The sequence below is a fragment of the Rhinolophus ferrumequinum genome, chromosome 3 (assembly GCF_004115265.2).
Source record: "Rhinolophus ferrumequinum isolate MPI-CBG mRhiFer1 chromosome 3, mRhiFer1_v1.p, whole genome shotgun sequence".
Lineage (NCBI taxonomy): Eukaryota > Metazoa > Chordata > Mammalia > Chiroptera > Rhinolophidae > Rhinolophus > Rhinolophus ferrumequinum.
Window position 1 is genome coordinate 14,631,544 of NC_046286.1, and position 17,743 is coordinate 14,649,286.

At 40.1% G+C, this 17,743-nt stretch overlaps 1 protein-coding gene across 5 annotated transcripts in view; it reads left to right on the forward strand.

Moving 5' to 3' along the window:
* The window catches only part of RUNX2 (RUNX family transcription factor 2), a 325,498-nt gene that overhangs the window by 263,030 nt on the left and 44,725 nt on the right, over positions 1–17,743 (forward strand). Inside the window, exon 8 of one of the 5 annotated variants that reach the window (XM_033100733.1) lies at positions 12,907–13,130. The exons of the other annotated variants lie outside the window; for them this stretch is intronic. Within the exon in view, the coding sequence (XP_032956624.1) occupies positions 12,907–12,980 (74 nt within the window). The 3' untranslated portion in view covers positions 12,981–13,130. Of the gene's footprint in view, positions 1–12,906; positions 13,131–17,743 lie in introns of those variants that run through there. 5 annotated transcript variants of the gene reach the window in all.

A 17,743-nucleotide genomic window follows, 5' to 3' on the forward strand; every position in this document is an offset into this window, starting at 1 on the left:
TTCAGATGTTGTGAGTCTGACTTTCAAAAAAGGTCATATGCAGAGTTATTTTCAATTTTAGTATTAAATCTCATTTGCTTTCAGTTTAATTTCTTTTAGGCTCATCTTAGCTTCGCTGGCATAGAAAGAAAAATATTTCACTTCATTGCAATTCCATGGACTAAATAAAAAAAACTTTAAGACCCTAGAGTCTGGTTGAGACTCAGGACAGGCCCCCAGTCACTGGTCGAAAGGAATCTTTAAATGACCCCAAACATATAGGACCTTGGGTTTCATGGACTTCCCTCAAATTCTCTGCCAGCAGTCCCTGAGCTCCATTTGACCACATCGGAAACCAAGTTCTCTAAACAGAAAATGTAACCACGATAAGTTGTGTCACTTCGGTGATATATCTCTCAGAATATTATAAACTGGGTAGCTGAATTTTTCATTGCCTTAGAGATGTCCACAGCCTGAGATCTAAGGATAGAAAGTTCATGTCTCTCTCCATTAAGAAATTTAATTCACATTTTACTCGGTCTCAGCCTTTGATTAATACTCTGGATACATCATGCTGCAGTCCTTAGGATTATGAAAAGTGATTTGTCTAATCTGCGTGTCAGTCTCCTTTGGGGTCTACAGAGGAAAAAAAAGAAACAAAAAACCAACACTCTGTAGCTATTGATTTCATAGCGTTTGCTGAGCGTTTGCCTTTACATTCCGGCCAAGTCAAGTGGATAAAGAGCAATTTGATCCATGGAGTGTGTGGCGAGTGTTGTCACCATCTACAGAACCAATTCATCTGGAGGATTTCATGTTGTACATATCAACACTGGAAGTGGGTTTTAATGAAATCTCAAGCAAAATGAAGTTAATATAAAAATGAGCGTAAAAACATGTGCTTATGGTCCCAGCCGGCTGGTGGAGGTGCCGACAAGGCTGCACGAGCCTTAGGTCCCCCCTGGGGGTCAGACTCTGGCCCCAAGGAATGCATGTCGGTTGATCCGAGTCCCAGCTGGGCTGAAGGACACTTATGAAGGACAACAGAGTCCTGCCTGGCCTATACTGGTGTTCTCTGAGGGTGAACTAGCGCTCCTCTTCCTGGCTTTTTCTTTCTCAGTACCCTTTGTCTCACTTCTCCACCCATGCAAGATCTCAAACTCTCTGCCTTTTTGCCCACAAACTGAACTTCCCCTGATCTCCGTTGGTATTCTCTCAGAACGATTCCTTCTTCCAAAGGGATGGTGAGCCAACCGGATGTGTACATCGTTTAAAGAGGTGTGCCCGAGCTGATCCCTATGTTTTATTACTTATATTCTGGAGACTATGCCTTCCCTCAAAGTATTAAATCAAGTGGGGGACTTTCATGGCAGTTGGCCAGGGAGATATGCTGGAGCAAGCTGGGCTTTTACACACGTCTGTATTAGAAGTCACATGATAGTGGTCTATATCTTCTAAATAAGGCTTTGGCCCTGCCTGGAGGGGTGTATCATGCAAGCGTCTTGCTTTAATTAATTACGTGAATCAGAGAGAGGTTTGGAAGCACCAGAGATGAGCAGTAGATGGGCTCAGGCACTGATGGGATTGGATGGGGAGCCTGTCATTCTAATTTGGGAAGTATACGCAGAGCTCAAAGAGTCTTGGGAAGTCACCCCATGCCTTCACCTATGCTATGTACTATAAGAAGACTCGAGAAACAATTAGCTATTGCAGAATGAGGTCACATAACCTTTTGGGCAACAAACTTCAACATCTCAGGAATCCTTCCTTGAAAGAAGCAAGATTTTCCTGATGAAATAGAAATGCACTTCCTATTGTTTTGTTTTGCTTTATCCCTTCAGGGAAAATAATAATCGAGTGCTAACTAGCAAACATTGATATCACTTCATATATTAAATATTGTTATTTTAGCTCCTTTTTAGACCAAATACTCCCAAATATTAAAGTTTTCTCTTTTGATTTATAGTTCTAAATCTTTCATTATTCTTATTCATTTTCTCAGGGCTCTTTTCCACATTCCCCACTTTATTTTTTTTAAGCAGATGACATCCTAACTGAAGGAGAACATTGAATTATGTCTGACACTAGGCCTTAGAGTCTGAAGTTTGTGTTTGAATCCCACCTCTACCACTTATAAAAGGAGATGTTTCTGAGCCTCAGCTTTCATAACCTGGCTAGGCCTCTCTTCCTTCCAACAGTGCGCTGAGGATTAAATTTGAAATATGGTAGCATATTGCTTAGCACCTGGAATATGGGTTGTACATAATAAAAACAATTTGTATCTGTATCATCAATAGACAATGTCACCTGAACTATCAGGACAATCGTGTTGATTCCTAATCTTATTTGTCAAGATGTGCAAGGTTTTTCAAGATGGCATCTTCATAAAGATGGTCTTTAAATCATCAGAAAAGACTCAGATTTAGGTGTAGCACCCGCAAAGCACAGCATCGCCCTGGTAGTGTCTTCCAGCCAGTTATTTAAGCTCTCTGAAACCCAGTTCCCTCATCAATAAACTGGAAATAATCGTGTTACCTCATAGTATTGTGATGATTAAATGAGATATAGTAGGGAGACTTACAAAATTTTTGGAAGGGTAGAATAAGGAAGCTTATCAAACAGTTTCCCCAAGTGCAATGATAAAACTGGGGGAAAAAATAGACAACAACCATTTTAGAACTCTGAAAAATCAACTACAGAGATATGACAAATTCAGAAGTATTTATTCAATACGAACTACTGAACCCTAGCTAAGAACAAAGGGAATCTATGGAGTTTTAGACTGGGGCTGCTCCCATCCCCCACTCCCCATCCCAGTTGCATTGGTACAGTAGTTCTGCCAGGCAGGGCAATCCATGGAAAGCAGCAGGTTTGCTGCTGGAAGAGGCTGAATTGTTTTGGAGTGGAGTGCCGGAAAACCCTATGAAAACATTAATCATCTTGGTGGCAAATGAGTAAGGAAGACCAACATTGGAGCTATCCTGAAGTTGCAATCCTGGTGGGGCAAGCAACAGACAGTCGGACTTGCCAAAAAACTAACAGAGAGATTCAAGGAGTGAGGTTTCCATAGTGAACATCCTCGGAGGTCTGGAAGACTGCACACAGATGCAAGGCTGTGCGTATGCTCAGGAATGACCAACTATCCATGCATCTCTGGCTGAACATGAGGTGTAGAAAGCCAGACTTTACAAAAGAGGGGGGTAGGGGTTGGGCGGGGAGAGAGAGAGAGACACCCAACACATAAGTTGGTTGCTACATAGTGCAGGGAGACAGACTTTATAGACGTCTGTCTATAGTCCAAAGAAATCATTAACCGAGCAAGCAAGCAAACAAGGCAGCAACAACCCTTGGGGAGAGGAAATCAGAATTCAGAGTTGCTATAATATATTAAATGAAATGTTCAGTTTTCAACAACAACAACAAAAATAAGACATGCAAAGAAACAGGGGAAAAAAAATGACCCTTACACAGAAAAAGAAATTAAAGCAGCCAAAATAAGCTATCTTTGAGGAAACCCAGGTTTTGGATTTAGCAGACAAAGACTTCAAAGTAGGTATTATAAACATGCTCAAAGAACTAAAAGAAACCATGTTTAATAATTAAAAAGAAAGTATGATGATGAAAGATCAAATAGAGAATATCAGTAAAGAAATAAATTATCTACAAGAACCAAATTGAAATTCTGAAATTGGAAAGTACAATAAAGGAAAGGAAAAATTCACTAGAGTCCCTGAAAATCAGGTTAGAGATAGCAGTGGAAAGAATCAGCAAACTTGAAGATAGATTAACAGAGATAATCTAATCCGAAGAATGGAAAGAAAGCAGCATGACAAAGATGAATAGAGACTCAGAGATCCATGGGACTTCATTAAACATACCAACATATGTGGAATGTGAGTCCCAGAATAAGCAAGAGAGAAGAGGCAGAAAAAGTATTTAAAGAAACAATGGTTGTAAAGTCCAAAATTTTGATTTAAAAGATTAACAATCCAAGAAGCTCAACAAATTTAAGTTGTATAAGAGTTACACCTAGACCCTTTTGAAAGATAAAGACAAAAACTTGAAAGCAACGAGGGAAAACAATGTATCACAAACACAAGAACAACACTATGATTAAAGTTAAATTTCCATCAGAAACATTGCAAGTCAGAAGGCAACCGATAACATATTCAAAGCACTGAAAGAAAAAAATTCAACCAATGCTATATCCGATAAATCTGTCCTTCAAAAGTGAAGGTGAATTAAACATCTTCCCAGGAAACAAATACTGAGTTCATTGCTAGCAGACTGGCCTTACAAGAAATATTAAGGGAAGTTTTTTGGACTGAAAGGAAATGACACCAGAGAGCAACTTGAATCTACATGAAGAAATAAAGAACATTGGAAAAGGAAATTATGTAGGTAAATATAAAAGACTGTATTATATATTTCTCTCTTTTCTTTTTGTATCAGATTAAAAACATAAAACGACATTTACAAAACTGTCTTTTTGAGCTTATAACATAAAAATGTAATATATATGACAAGAGTAGCAAATAGGAGGGGGATGTAATGGAGATATATTGGAGTAAACTTTCAATATTGTACTGGAATTACACTAGTATTAATCCAAAGTGGATTTTGATAAATTAAGATATAAACTATAATCCCTAGAGGAACCAGTAAAACAATAATTTAAAAATCCAACAAAGAAATTAAAATGGCACACTAGGAAATATCTGACACAAAAGAAGGTAGTAAAGGAGAAACAGATAGATTAAAAAGAGCATGGCAGACATAAATCCATATATCAGTAATTGCTCTTAAAGGTAAATGGATTAAAAAAGGTAAATGGATTAAACACTCCAGTTAAAAGGCACAGCTTGTCAGATTGGATAAAAAAACAAGATCTAACTATGTGCTATTTACAAGAGATGAACTTTAGATTCAAAGACACAAATAAGTTGAAAATAAAAGGATGGAAAAAGATATACCATAGAAACAGTAACCATAAGAGACCTATATTAGTGTCAGACAAAATAGATTTTAAGACAGAAAAATGTTATTAAAGACATGGAGAAGCATTTTATAATGATAACTGGGTTAATTTACCAAGAAGACATAAAATTTATAAACTTATGCACACTTAAGAACAGTCTCAAATATATGAAGCAAAAACTGAGAGAATTGAAGAGAGAAATAGATAACACAAATAGTTGGAGGCTTTAATATCCCACTCTCAGTAATTGATAGATAATGTGACAGAAAATTGGAGAGGACGTACGAAGACTTGAACACTGAAAAGCAATATAACCTAACTGATGTCTATTGAACATACGATTCAAGATCAGCAGAACACACATTCTTTTCAAGCATACATGGAACAATCTCCAGGACAGACTGTATATTAGGACATAAAGCAAAGAGTCACTACATTTAAAAGCATTTAAATAATACAAACTATCTCTCTGAACACAATGAAGTTACATTAGAAATTAACAACAGAAATAAATATGGGTAACCTCTAGGTATTTGAAATTAATCAACCCATGTCTAAATAACCCATGGGTCAAACAAGAAGTCACAAGGAAAATTAGAAAATATTTTTAACTGACTGAAAACAAAAACACAGCATCAAAATTTATACGATGCCTACCAATTTGTGCTTTTAATCTCCCCCCACCTTCTGCCTCATCCCCACCTACCTCCCAACTAGCAACCGTCAGTTTTTCCTCTATATCTCTGAAACTATTTCTCTTTAGTTTACTCATTTATTCAGTTCTTTAGATTCCACATATAAGTGAGATCATATGGCATTTGTCTTTCTCCGTCTGACTAATTTTACTTAGCATAATGTTCTCTAGGTCCATCCATATCGTTACAAATGGTAAGATTTCATTCTTCTTTATGGCCGAGTAATACTCCATTGTGTAAATGTACCACAGTTTCTTAATCCAGTCATCTACTGTGGGCATTTCGGTTGTTTCCATGTCTTGGCTATTGTGAATAGTGCTGCAAAATATAGGGGTGCATATATGTTTTTGAATTAGTGTTTTGAATTTCTCTGGATAGATATCTAAGAGTGGAATTGCTGGGTCATAAAGTAGTTACATTTCCAGTTTTTTGAGATACCTCCATACTGTTTTCCATAGTGGCTGCACCAATCTGCAATCCTACAAACAGGGTACAAGGGTTTCCTTTTCTCCACATCCTGGCCAGCACCCGCTGCTTTATTGATGATAGCCATTCTGACTGGAGTGAGGTGGTATCTCATTGTGGTTTTTATTTGCATTTCTCTAATGATTAATGAGGTTGAGCATTTTTTCATATGTCTGTTGGCCATCTGTATGTCCTCTTTAGAGAAATGTCTCTTCATGTCCTCTTCCCATTTTTTAATTGGGTTGTTTGTTTTTTATATTGCCTCGGGGATTTAAAGACAGTTTGGGGAATATAATCAATAATGTAAAGATTTTGTAGGGGGTCAGGTGGGCAATTGTCTTAGTAGGGAAACCATGTCATGAATGGTGTAGATGCCTGACCACTGTGTTGTACACCTGAAACTGAAGCTGAATAATATTGAATGTTAACTATAATTATATATATATATATATATATATATATATATATATATATATATATATATATATATATATATAGTCACAGGATATGAAGTACAGCATAGGGAATAACGTCAATGAATGTCAGTGGAATTTTAACAGCTATATATGATGTCAGAAGAGTAATAGATTGGAGGAGAGGGGTTATCACTTTGTGAGGGGTGAAATGTCTAACTATTACATTGTTCTGTACCCCTGAAACTAATAAATAATAGTAATAATAATAATAATAATAATAATAATAATAAAATGTTGGAATAAAAAAAAACACACTCTACTTAAAAGAAGGGAGCTGTCACCTTAGCATAATATGGTCTAAGTGTGGCAGACACAGAGGAACCTAGCAAACTTTGTTTGTAGACTCCCCTCTGTGTCCCATTGTTTCCGAGTGGCCCAGCAAGAATTTGTCTACCACGTGTTTGCTCTTTCTCATCTACCTGTAAATTGCCTGCTTCCTTTTTGAAGTCCCAGACTCCTGCCTCCCTCTTCTTAGTCCAGAATGGCATATCAGCCTCAACTGCCCAATGTGTCCTGGGGCCCCATATTTTTAGGGAGCCCACATATGTACATACATAATAAATTTGGTTATTCTTTTTTGTTAAAAAAATGCATATGATGCAGCTACAGTGCTTAGAAGAAAATTTGTTTATGTTGAGATACACTTCGTATACAAAAAAATTTACCCTTTCAAAGTATACAATTCAGTGTTTTTTAGTATATTTACAGATTTTTGCAACTCTGGCCACTAAGTTCAGAACATTTCATTGTTCTAGAGAGAAACCCCCTACCCGTTATCAGTCACTCCGTATTGTCCGGTTCCCCCATCCCCCTGCAGACTCTAGTATAATTTCTATTTCTCTGGACTGCCCATTTTGGACATTTCATATAAATGGAATCACATAATATGTGACCTTTTGTGTCTATCTTCTTGCATGTTTTCAAGATTCATCCATGTTGTAGCATGTGTCAGTATTTCATTCCTTTTTATGGCCGAATAATGCAGTATATGGATATACCACATTTTGTTTATCCATTCATTAGTTGATGGGCATTTGGAATGTTTCCACTTTTTGGCTATTATCAATAATGCTGCTATAAATATTCATGTACAGGTTTTTTTGTGGACACATGTTTTCAATTATTTTGGGTATATACCTGAGTGGACTTGCTGGGTTATATAGTAACTCTATGTTGAACTTTTTTGAGGAACTCTTAACACAGTTTCCCAAACCAGCTTCACGATTTTACATTCCCACCAGTGATAAAAGGAATCTATGGAAAATCCAGAGCTCAGATAAAACTTAATGGTGAAAGACTGAAAGCTTTACCTCTAAAGTCAGGAACAAGACAAGGATGTCTGTTCTCAGCACTTCTAGTCAATATTATACTGGAAGTTCTAGCCAAAACGATTAGAAAGAAGGAAGGAAGGAAAGAAAGAAAAATGCAACAAAGTTGAGAAGGAAGAAATAAAATGATCTCTATTTGCAGATGACCTGCTCTTGTATATAGAAAATCCTAAGGAACCCACAGAAAACCTGTTAGAGCTAATAAACTAGTCCAGGAAAGTTGCAGTATACAAAATCAATATACAAAAATCAATTGTATTTCTATACACCAGCCATGAACAATCCAAAATGAAATTAAGAAAATAATTCCATTTACAATAGAATCGAAAAGAAGAAAGTACTTAGGAATAAATTTAACCCAGGGAATGCAAGACTTATATACTGAAAATGACAAAACATTGTTGAAAGAAATTAAAGAACACCCAAATAAATCAAAAGATATCTGTGTTCATGGATTGGTAAACTTAATATTGTTAAGATAATAATATTCCCCAAATTGATCTACAAATTCAGTGCAATCCCTATCAAAAATATAACTGCCTTTCCTACAGAAATGGAAATGCTGATCCTAAAAGTCATAAATGCTCCTTAAATTGTTACAAGTTTTGAAAAAGAAAAAATGATTTTGACATTTTTGCCAGTGTTCTTGTTGATTTTATAGAGTTGATTTTCAGAGACCCTTACTCCTCCATTCCATAAGTGCTTCTAGAGGGAAATTTAAAACTTTAAGTGTCTACATTTGAAAAGAAGAAAGATCTCAAATTAATAACCATAGTTTATACCTTACAAAATTATAAAAAAGGAAGAGTAAAGTAAGCTCAAAAGAAACAGAGGGAAGGTAATAATAAAGATTAGAGTGAAAATGAGTTAAATTGAAAACACAAAAACAGTAGAGAAATTTAATGAAAGTTTAGTTCTTTGGGGAAAAAATCAACAAAATTGACATACCAATGTAGGTAGATTGATCAAGGAATGAAAAGAGAGAAAATACAAATTACCAAAATTAGTAATGACCCTACAGAAAGTAAAAGGCTTAACGGGAATACTATGAACAATTTTATGCCAACAGATTAAAACAACTTCCATGAAGTGGATAAATTCTTACAAAGAAACAATACCAAAACAAATTTAAGAAGAAATAGAAAATCTGAAAAGCAATTGGTAACTAAAAATCTTCCCACAAAGATATATTATGTGGAAAATACCTATCAAAGTATTTGGCAAAGAGTTGGCCCCAAATAAATACGAGTCCATTCCCTCTGGCCCTTCCAGACAACAAGGTATCAAAACCCTAGTAAAATTTCTTTTCTCCGCCCTGAAATCCTATGAGGACCTGCTGTATTCACTGACATGATTTGAAGAACTGAGAGTCACTTATCCCTGAGAAACTCACCTCTGGGCTCCTTTTGGGTAATAAATGCTGAGATCACAGATCAAGCAAACCAAGATACCTTGACCTCAACCAGACTCCATCATGAGCAACGGCAGTCTTTAATGACGGTCACCAACAATAGCACACACACACCACACAACTTAAATATAGGCAGCTCTTTTCTTCTAAAGATTGCGATCTGAGATGGTCAAAAGAAGGGTCATATTTCCAGTTGATGATGAAAAAACTGAAGTAGAGAATCAAAGATAACCTAATACTAAGGCGATAGAGTTAATGCTGAAACCCTTGCCACTTGGTTTTCCAATTAAAACAGCATGGGAAAGAGACAGAGGACCTAAGGTTTAGGTTTGACTCTGCTCCTAACTTGCTGTTGGTCTTTCTGAAATTACTTCTCTCTCTGACCTCAATGCCCTCATTTAAAAAGTGAGAGAGTAGCCCATGGATTACCGTGAGGAGAGTAGCCCATGGATTACCGTGAGGACCTCCACAGAAGAGACATGTCTGATCCTGGCCTGCTGGCATGTTGTGTTTCTTGTCCCATATTCTTGTAAGTGTAGCTGATCCAATGGGGGCTTCCGGTGGTCCTGTGATCCTCTGGGTGATAGTAGGCATTACAACTAGAAAAGAAAAAAGAAAAAATTTTGCATTAATGAGCTAAGTGTCCAACTTAGGAAGTTAGGAGAAGTGTAAGAGAATAAAGGTGAAGAAAGGAAAAAAAATAATAGTGTGAGCAAGGATTAAAGAAACAGAAATCAAGATCCAAGGAGGAACTGACAAAGTCAAAGGCTGGTCCTGTGAAAAGACAAATCTATGGCAAAACTAAGCAAGAAAGAACAGAAGGCATGAACAACCATGAAAGAAGGGACATTGTATATATAGGACTATCTTGAATAGTTTTATGCCATACATTTGAAAATAGGGAAGTGAACCCTTTTCTGCTAAAATATATTACTAAAATTGACTCAGACTAAATACAAAAATGAATCGGTTTATAACCATTGAAGAAGTTAAAAAAAAAAAAGTAGTGGCTTAGCCTGGCTTACTCTAAGGAGGTGTCTTCCAGTCCTGTATGTCTATGAGAATCTGCCTCCCCCGTCTCTGTCTTTCTTCCTCCACCTCTCTCTCTGTCTCAGTCCCTCCCTCCCTCCCCTCTCTCCATTTCCCTGTCCTTCTTTTTCTGCCTCTATTCTCCTCTCTCTTTGAATGAGTATTTTGAATGTGCAGCATCAATGCTAGAATTCTTTCTGCTTGGTGTTTCAACTTCTGGGTGGGCAAATTAGAAGATGTGTCGTCCAATGGGAAGTAATTTGTCTAATGCCCTCTAAAGGGTGGGCAAGGAGGGCATTCTTTCTCTTTTAAGACTGGTGCTCTAGCAGGACGTGTGTATAGGGATTGTGGCCACACTTGGTTTTCATATGAGGGAGTAGGGCTCCTGTCAATTTCTAACTCCCGAAGTGCAGTGACCAGAGGGGCCGTGGGGAGGGGCTGTGGGGACAGGGTTCTATGAGCATCTCTCTATGGTTTGTACACAGAAGGCTCCTGAACCCTACCAAGGGTGTCCCAAAGGGTTGGGCACAGTCTGAGACCTCTCAACCCCTACTCCACAGCTGGAGGCTCTGCAAGGATGAATGTATCTTTCACCAGGCCTTACCCTGTGTGGCCCACAGATCCTTCCCAGGTCTTTCTGCAGAAAGACATTCTTGGGGGAATTTGGTTTTGGATAGGATGCCACTGTGGGACCAAGTGGCCATGGAGGAGGGCTAGTCCTTTAAAGACTTTCTGTTCCATGTAGAGATGAAGAGGGAGGTGAGACGGAATCCCTGACATGCTGAACTGCAGACTCCTCCTTGAGGAGTTGGAGAGAATATTATATATACATCTCCCCTTTGCCTCACCTCACCCCTTCTCCAGGACCCTGCAGGTACCTGAAATGCTGCAATCACCACTTCTAAAATTGTATTTCCTATTTAAAAAAGAGAGTTGTTTTTTTCTGAGAACATATTTTATAGGAAAGAAAGAAATGAAATTAACCAGGTATTGGGCTCCTTGAGAGTGGAACCATCTGGGAGGATAGCCACAAAAAGGGACATGGGTGCAGGTAGCAGGGAACACATCCTCACATATGGGAGGACTGGCCTAAAAAAGTGTTCTGTTCACTGAACTGCTCCCACAAAGGTGGCTTGCTGAAAATGGAGCATAGACAATGTTTTAATCCAACTGTCGTTTTTCAGGTTAGGCAAGATAGATTTCATTTGATTGCTTTTTGCATTTTCTTTTTATCTTAGAGAAAGGGTGTGCCTGGTTTCTCTTCAGTGAACAATGGCCTGATTGTCAGAAACCTTGCTTACATGTATATATGTGTGTGTTTTGCCTTGACTCCTGTGTTTTGGAAGTCTTTGGGGACAGATGATATTTATGAATGATGTCCCAAGGGTATAATCAGTCTGACTCATTCTTGGAACCAGTTTTAACCGTTCAGGGGTGCCAGCTGCACCCAGTTCACAACCGAACACACTTGAGTTATCTTCCCGCACTAACCTGCTCCTGGCTTGGGGTCAGAAGGGCATATTTTAGGAGCCTTTCTACTTTTCCAAGGATTTAATGTCCCATGATGGGATCCCGGGGGTTTCTGTTAAGTGTTTTGACAAGGTGAAGACTGTAACATGGTTGAGAAAAAATTGTTTCAGGATTTCAGAAAGCATACCCCCATAGGCAGTTTTATGGAATTCATCATAATAGCAGAAACGCAATTTCCTATTCATTCTCTGTCACTCTTAAAGTAAGCGAGGAGCACTTCCCAATGTTATTGTCTCTGTATTCATAGGACATCAATTAGGCACTCAGGGTGGAGGTGATTGATCAGCTCTCTTATTCTGCCTCCTACCCTCCCAACAGTCACAGAAATAGAGGTACAGGTTGGTTACATAATGTTCAAAAGCCGCTCTAATAAGGCAAAGTCAAGGCTGCAGACCACAATCTCACGGGCTAGGTCAGTAAGCTTTTATTGTAAGTCTGTCCCCTCCAGGAAAGCCGAAATTCTTGATGGCATCTGAGACTTGATTCTAGACGTTTATTGTGTCCCACACCTCAACCAAACCCACCGTGGGCTGGCCTTCCAGTCTGATTGATGTCACCTCATCCCAAAGGCATTTTCAGTTTTTAAAGACTCACCCTTTGCTACTTGTACTCTCCCGATTTTCCCATGGACAGTGGTCCTGGAGCACTTGGATCCGCTCTATTGTGGTTTCTCTGTCTCCCCTGCCATGTTTTGTGGGGTCTTCATGATCACAGACTAATTTACCCTGGGGAATTTCCCTGTTTTCACTTTTTCCACCCACTATGCCAAATCAGACATGCTACCAGCATAAGGATTAGGTAGGCCTCCCCCCTCTCCTTTTTGTTGACTCATCTTTGAAATAGCTGTCTGATCTCGTCTCTTGGAGAGTAGACATGTGGAGCGTCGAAACACACTTCAACCTGCACATCTGGCAGGCGGGCGGGCAGACAAGAGTGGAATTCCTGGATCTGTTCCTTGGTTTGTGGTCTCTGGGGAATTGCTTGTTAAATAACTCCACATCACATCACTTCACAGATAAGGAAGATGTCATCCCCACGGCATCTCTGATTTCGGCACAAGCTTCAGAAAACCCCAAGCAGCTAATCTAGAACATGATGTTTTAAGCCACTATAATCACCAGCCAACTTTGAACATGTGCCATGCACATGACGTCCTCCTTTTCTCAACTGCAACACTCAGTCGTGGGACTACCTTCGTGGGCTTTCTCCCCAGTTGCTGTCGAAGGTGCTAGAGCTGGACGCTGGGGTAGCACCGATCCTGGGGCCCACAGAATGCCTGCAGAATGGAGTTCTTCCGAAGGCACCAGGCTGTGACACAAGGGCTTTCTGGAAGGGGCACTGAGTGGAGATCGAGAGCCCTGGATTCTTTCCTTCCCCTGGAACCAACAATTTGTGAGATCTTAGCCAAGTCCCCTCACTGGGAGTACGTTTCCTTATCTGCCAAATGGAAACCTGTCTTACAAAAGGCTGAGAAGGATCTTGATTATTTTGGGAACAGAGCCAGAATCCAACTGAGGCAGGCTGGAACAATGAATCAAAAAAACTAACAAGATCAAGTTTAATGGGAAGAGATTTAGCATCCCAGACATGGGTTCAGAGAACAACTGTACCCATCAGGAATGGGGACCAGCTGAATAAGCAGAAGCACATGGGAATAAATGTTGGACATTTAGTTAACCAGAACAGAAATGAAGATTCCAAAACAGAAAGCATAAACATAGGCTGCATTAGAAGAAACAGAGTTCTCAAAACAAGGCAGATGATAATCATATTGGCTAGACCAGTGCTGGACAACCAATTTCTCTTTGGGGCCTCACCCTTAAGAGGACAGTGATATCCTGGAATGTATCTGGAGAAGACGAACCAGCATGGTGACGGTTATAGAAGCCCAGGACATCAGGGATCAGCAGAATGAATCAAGAACGTCTTTTTCCATTCCTGGGAAAGAGTTCATTTTGCAGTACCTGGTGGTTACCCAGAGAACCAATCGAGGGCAAAAAATCAAAACAGCTTCAGGAAAGCAAGTTTTTTTTTTTTTTTTTCCCCTCAGCTTAAGGAAGAACTTTCATTTCTTTTTTCCTTTTGCTTGTTTTTTCAAACTGCACCTCCTCCCTCCTCCGCCCCCCCGCCCCAGCTTCTAACCGTGCTTCCTCACAACAGCTAGAGAAATTTTGTTAGTATGTAATACATTTATGGGGTTTAAAAATTTACCAGTCAACCAAGTAAGTAAGTGAGTAAATAACCAAACTAACAAAAAGTATAGAAATACAACTACACAGAGAAGCCTCCCTTGCATCCATGGACACTGGTAGGGACGCTGTGGCGTGGGCCCTAAGAGTACACTCTCTGAAGCCGTGCTGAGTGGGTTTGTATCCCAGCCCTGCTGCTTAGGAGCTGTGTGACCTTAAGCGAGTACTTCACCTCTCTGAACCTCAGTTTCCTTATCTGAGACATGAGGATCATGATATAGAGTTGTTGTGAGGATTAAATGAGTTCAAACATGTAAAAGTACTTAGAATAGTTCCTGGCATGCAGTAAATCTCACATACGTGTTAGCTGTCATCAGTCTCTGCTTTATTCTTCCCTCTCCTCTGTACATAACTGTTATTTTAAAAAAAGTTTCTTGTGTATTTTTTCAGAGTTTCTTAATATATATAAGCAGATATGAATATCAAGTCTTATTTTTCTCATTTTTAAAACCCTAAAATAGTTACTATATTGTACCCATTGATCAGCACCATTTTTTTTTTTAACTTGTATATCTTGGATATTTTTTCCACATCAATAGAAAGAGAACTTCCTCATTCTTTTTCACAGCTGCACATATAAGGAAGAACTTTCTAACAATTAGAGCTTGTTTTAAAGTAAAACTCTGTCACTGGAAGCCTTCAGTGGAGATTAGATTGCTATTTCTCAGTGACGAGGGGGCAGAGATTTGTGTCAGAGAAGTAGTCGGGCTAGAATAATTCTAGTTCCTCCAACTGCGATCTCCTGCCCCTCTGTGAAGTTTTCCAAAGAATTAAAGAACAGTTCAAACAACTCTGGAAACAGCACCGCTGCTTCGTGTCTCTGATTGGGTTCTGATTTAGGGCTCAGCCAGTCCTGAGTGAGTCGACTTCAGAGAGGCTGGCGTGCAGGGCTCACCTGTGCCATCTCAAAATGCAGGGGACTCTGAGTCAAGGGCCCGGCTCATCCTCTAGCCCCTTCTGGAGCTAACCTGTCCCAGTCATTATTATCTGGAGCAGGGGTGTCCAAACTTTTTTCAACGTTTTTCACCAAGGGCCATATGCGGTAAAATACACAATTAGCCGGGCCACTCACTCGAGGTGAAGTACGTATTGCCTCACCTGGTTTATTGAAGTAAACTAAATATATTTTTGGAATTTGCTGAGGGCCGATTAACAATGGATTGCAGTTGGCCCGCGGGCTGCAGTTTAGACACCCCTGATCGAGAGGGAAGAAGAATTCTATTCCAGGGAGATTCCAAGACTTCCTTCGGCAGGCGCAGTCTCACTGGAATGTGTCTGCCGTAGGACACGAGGTTTGTGCCCCATTTCCCAGCCTGGAACTCACTGTCTCAGGTGGAACTTCGGTGATGGCCAGCCCTATCGAGGTTTCCAACAGGCAGCAAAGGCTCCAGGGCTTTCCCCCACCACCTGCTCTTTTCCTGAGTGTTCAATTTGAGGGGAGGCAAAAAATCAGCTCAGCTTCCCTCTAGCAGCAGGCCAAAAACTAGAGAGGAAAGGTTTCCTGACTTGTAGTTGCAGAAGGTGATAGGTCATTGCCCAGGTGGGAGAAAGGTCTCACAAGCCCCCATAGAATCTGAAATGTCCCTTGTACACATGAATTCTTTTGAGTCTTTTGTAGATCTATAAAAATGCAGGTCCTGTTGAGACAACACAAACATTTTCCAGACACTAATTCCTCAGTGGAAGTAGCTGAGAACAAGGCTCCTCACTGGGTACTCAGACAAGGGAGCAGGAGGGAGCGCAGAGGGCACAGGGCAGGAGAAGGTGCTAGAGACAGGTGGGGAGGCTGCTGGCGCTGGCCCTGGGTTGGGGCCCTGTGGGACCAGGCCCTAAGGGGAATCAATCTTGTTTGCTCATTAGGACTTGGAGCAGAGAATGAACTGCAGCAGCAGAGCAAGAGGCACAAGGGGACATTAGCCTCCCTCCCATAATCTCCGTAAGCACCACAAAACACCCAAATAACCAATCACAACACCCAGCAGTTTTCTATACCAACTCAGCTCCAAGATAAGTGACTAGAAGGACCAGCACCATTACCGTCCATGGATGCCGTCCTAAGCTCCTGCTCTATAGAAACCCCGGAGCCTCCATCCATTCACTGGTTTAGAAGGAAAGTCACGGTGAATCTTGATTATACAATTTCTATTGTAAGCTCCCCAAGGGCAGGGACGTGCCTTTTACTACTATCAACACCACTACTACTACTAGCACCACTACTACTACCACTACTACTAGTCTTATAATTACCACCACCACCACCACCACTACTATTATTACTATCACCACCACCACTGCTAATACTACCACTACCTCCATTACTACTACCGCTACTACTACTACTAGGTTGGTGCAAAAGTCATGGCGGTTTTTGCAACATATTTAACCTTTTAAACCGCAGTTACTTTTGCACCAACCCAATACTACCACCAATACTACAACCACCTCTCCTTTCCCTTCCTCTCTTCCTCCTCCTCTTCTTCTTGTTAAGGTATTATTGACAATAAAACGCATGGTTTTCTTGTGTGCAATGTGGTAAGTTTTGCCATATGTATACACCCGCAAAACCATGACCACAATCAAGCTAATGAGGATATCCATGACTCCAAAAGATTTCCCTGTGCCTCTGTATTACTCCTCCCTCCTGGCTCTTCTGACGATTCCACCTGAACGGTAGAAACTCGATGTGATGCTCTGCTCCTGAGCCTCTCTTTCCAACTCTGGGTCTTAGCTGGAAATTCGTAGGAGTGTTGCAGAAAATGGCAAATGCTGAATGTCAGGGATTTAAAATTGCCAATTGCTAAAACTTTATCAGCACACCCTGAGAAGGCTCTAGAAGATGTCAACTCAACGAGATGCCTGGCATATCATGAATGTTCAATAAATGGGAGCTATGATTATAATGATTGGAAGTCTGAATGATTTCAGTCAAGAGGTTATCCCTGTCCCTTCTCCCTCCCCTACTCCCAAGAGGGGGACGATATTTTTTGTTTGAAACAGCCTGTATCATTTTTGTGACTTTTCACCCCTTCTCTTATGGTAAGTGTTCAAGTGTGAGGTTAAGACCTAGATGTTACAGCTGACTCTCACTGGAGCCTTGATAATAAAGTTATTCTCTAACTACCCTCTTTCCCCTTGCTCTAGAGAACCAAGAGGGAGAGAGAAAGTTTTAAATCTTACACACTAGATATTCATAATAATTCTGTCCAGGAGGTGGGGTTTTCTTTTGCTTACCTGCATTTGCTAATTTTCCTGCAGTTTTAAATAAGTTTATTAAAAAACACACGTAAGAATTAAAATATGTCTTCACAATCCAATTTAGGAGCAAGTAGCTGGCGCTAAAGATGGGAAGAGAGGTGTTCAGCATGAACGGGTTGTATCGGAAATGGTTGAGTTTCCCTGGCTGCCCAGCATTTGGGGATGAATCAATCGAAAGGCGGTGAAACAGGAAGGCAGCAGGCAGGTCTCTGTAAACCCTGGAGATTTTCTGTTGAAGTACCCTTCCTCCCACACGAGAGCCCCCATTCATCCTCGCAGATGACATATGGGATATCTATAATGAATATGGATTTGATGTGGTTTCATCTCTCTGCCAAACTAACTCAC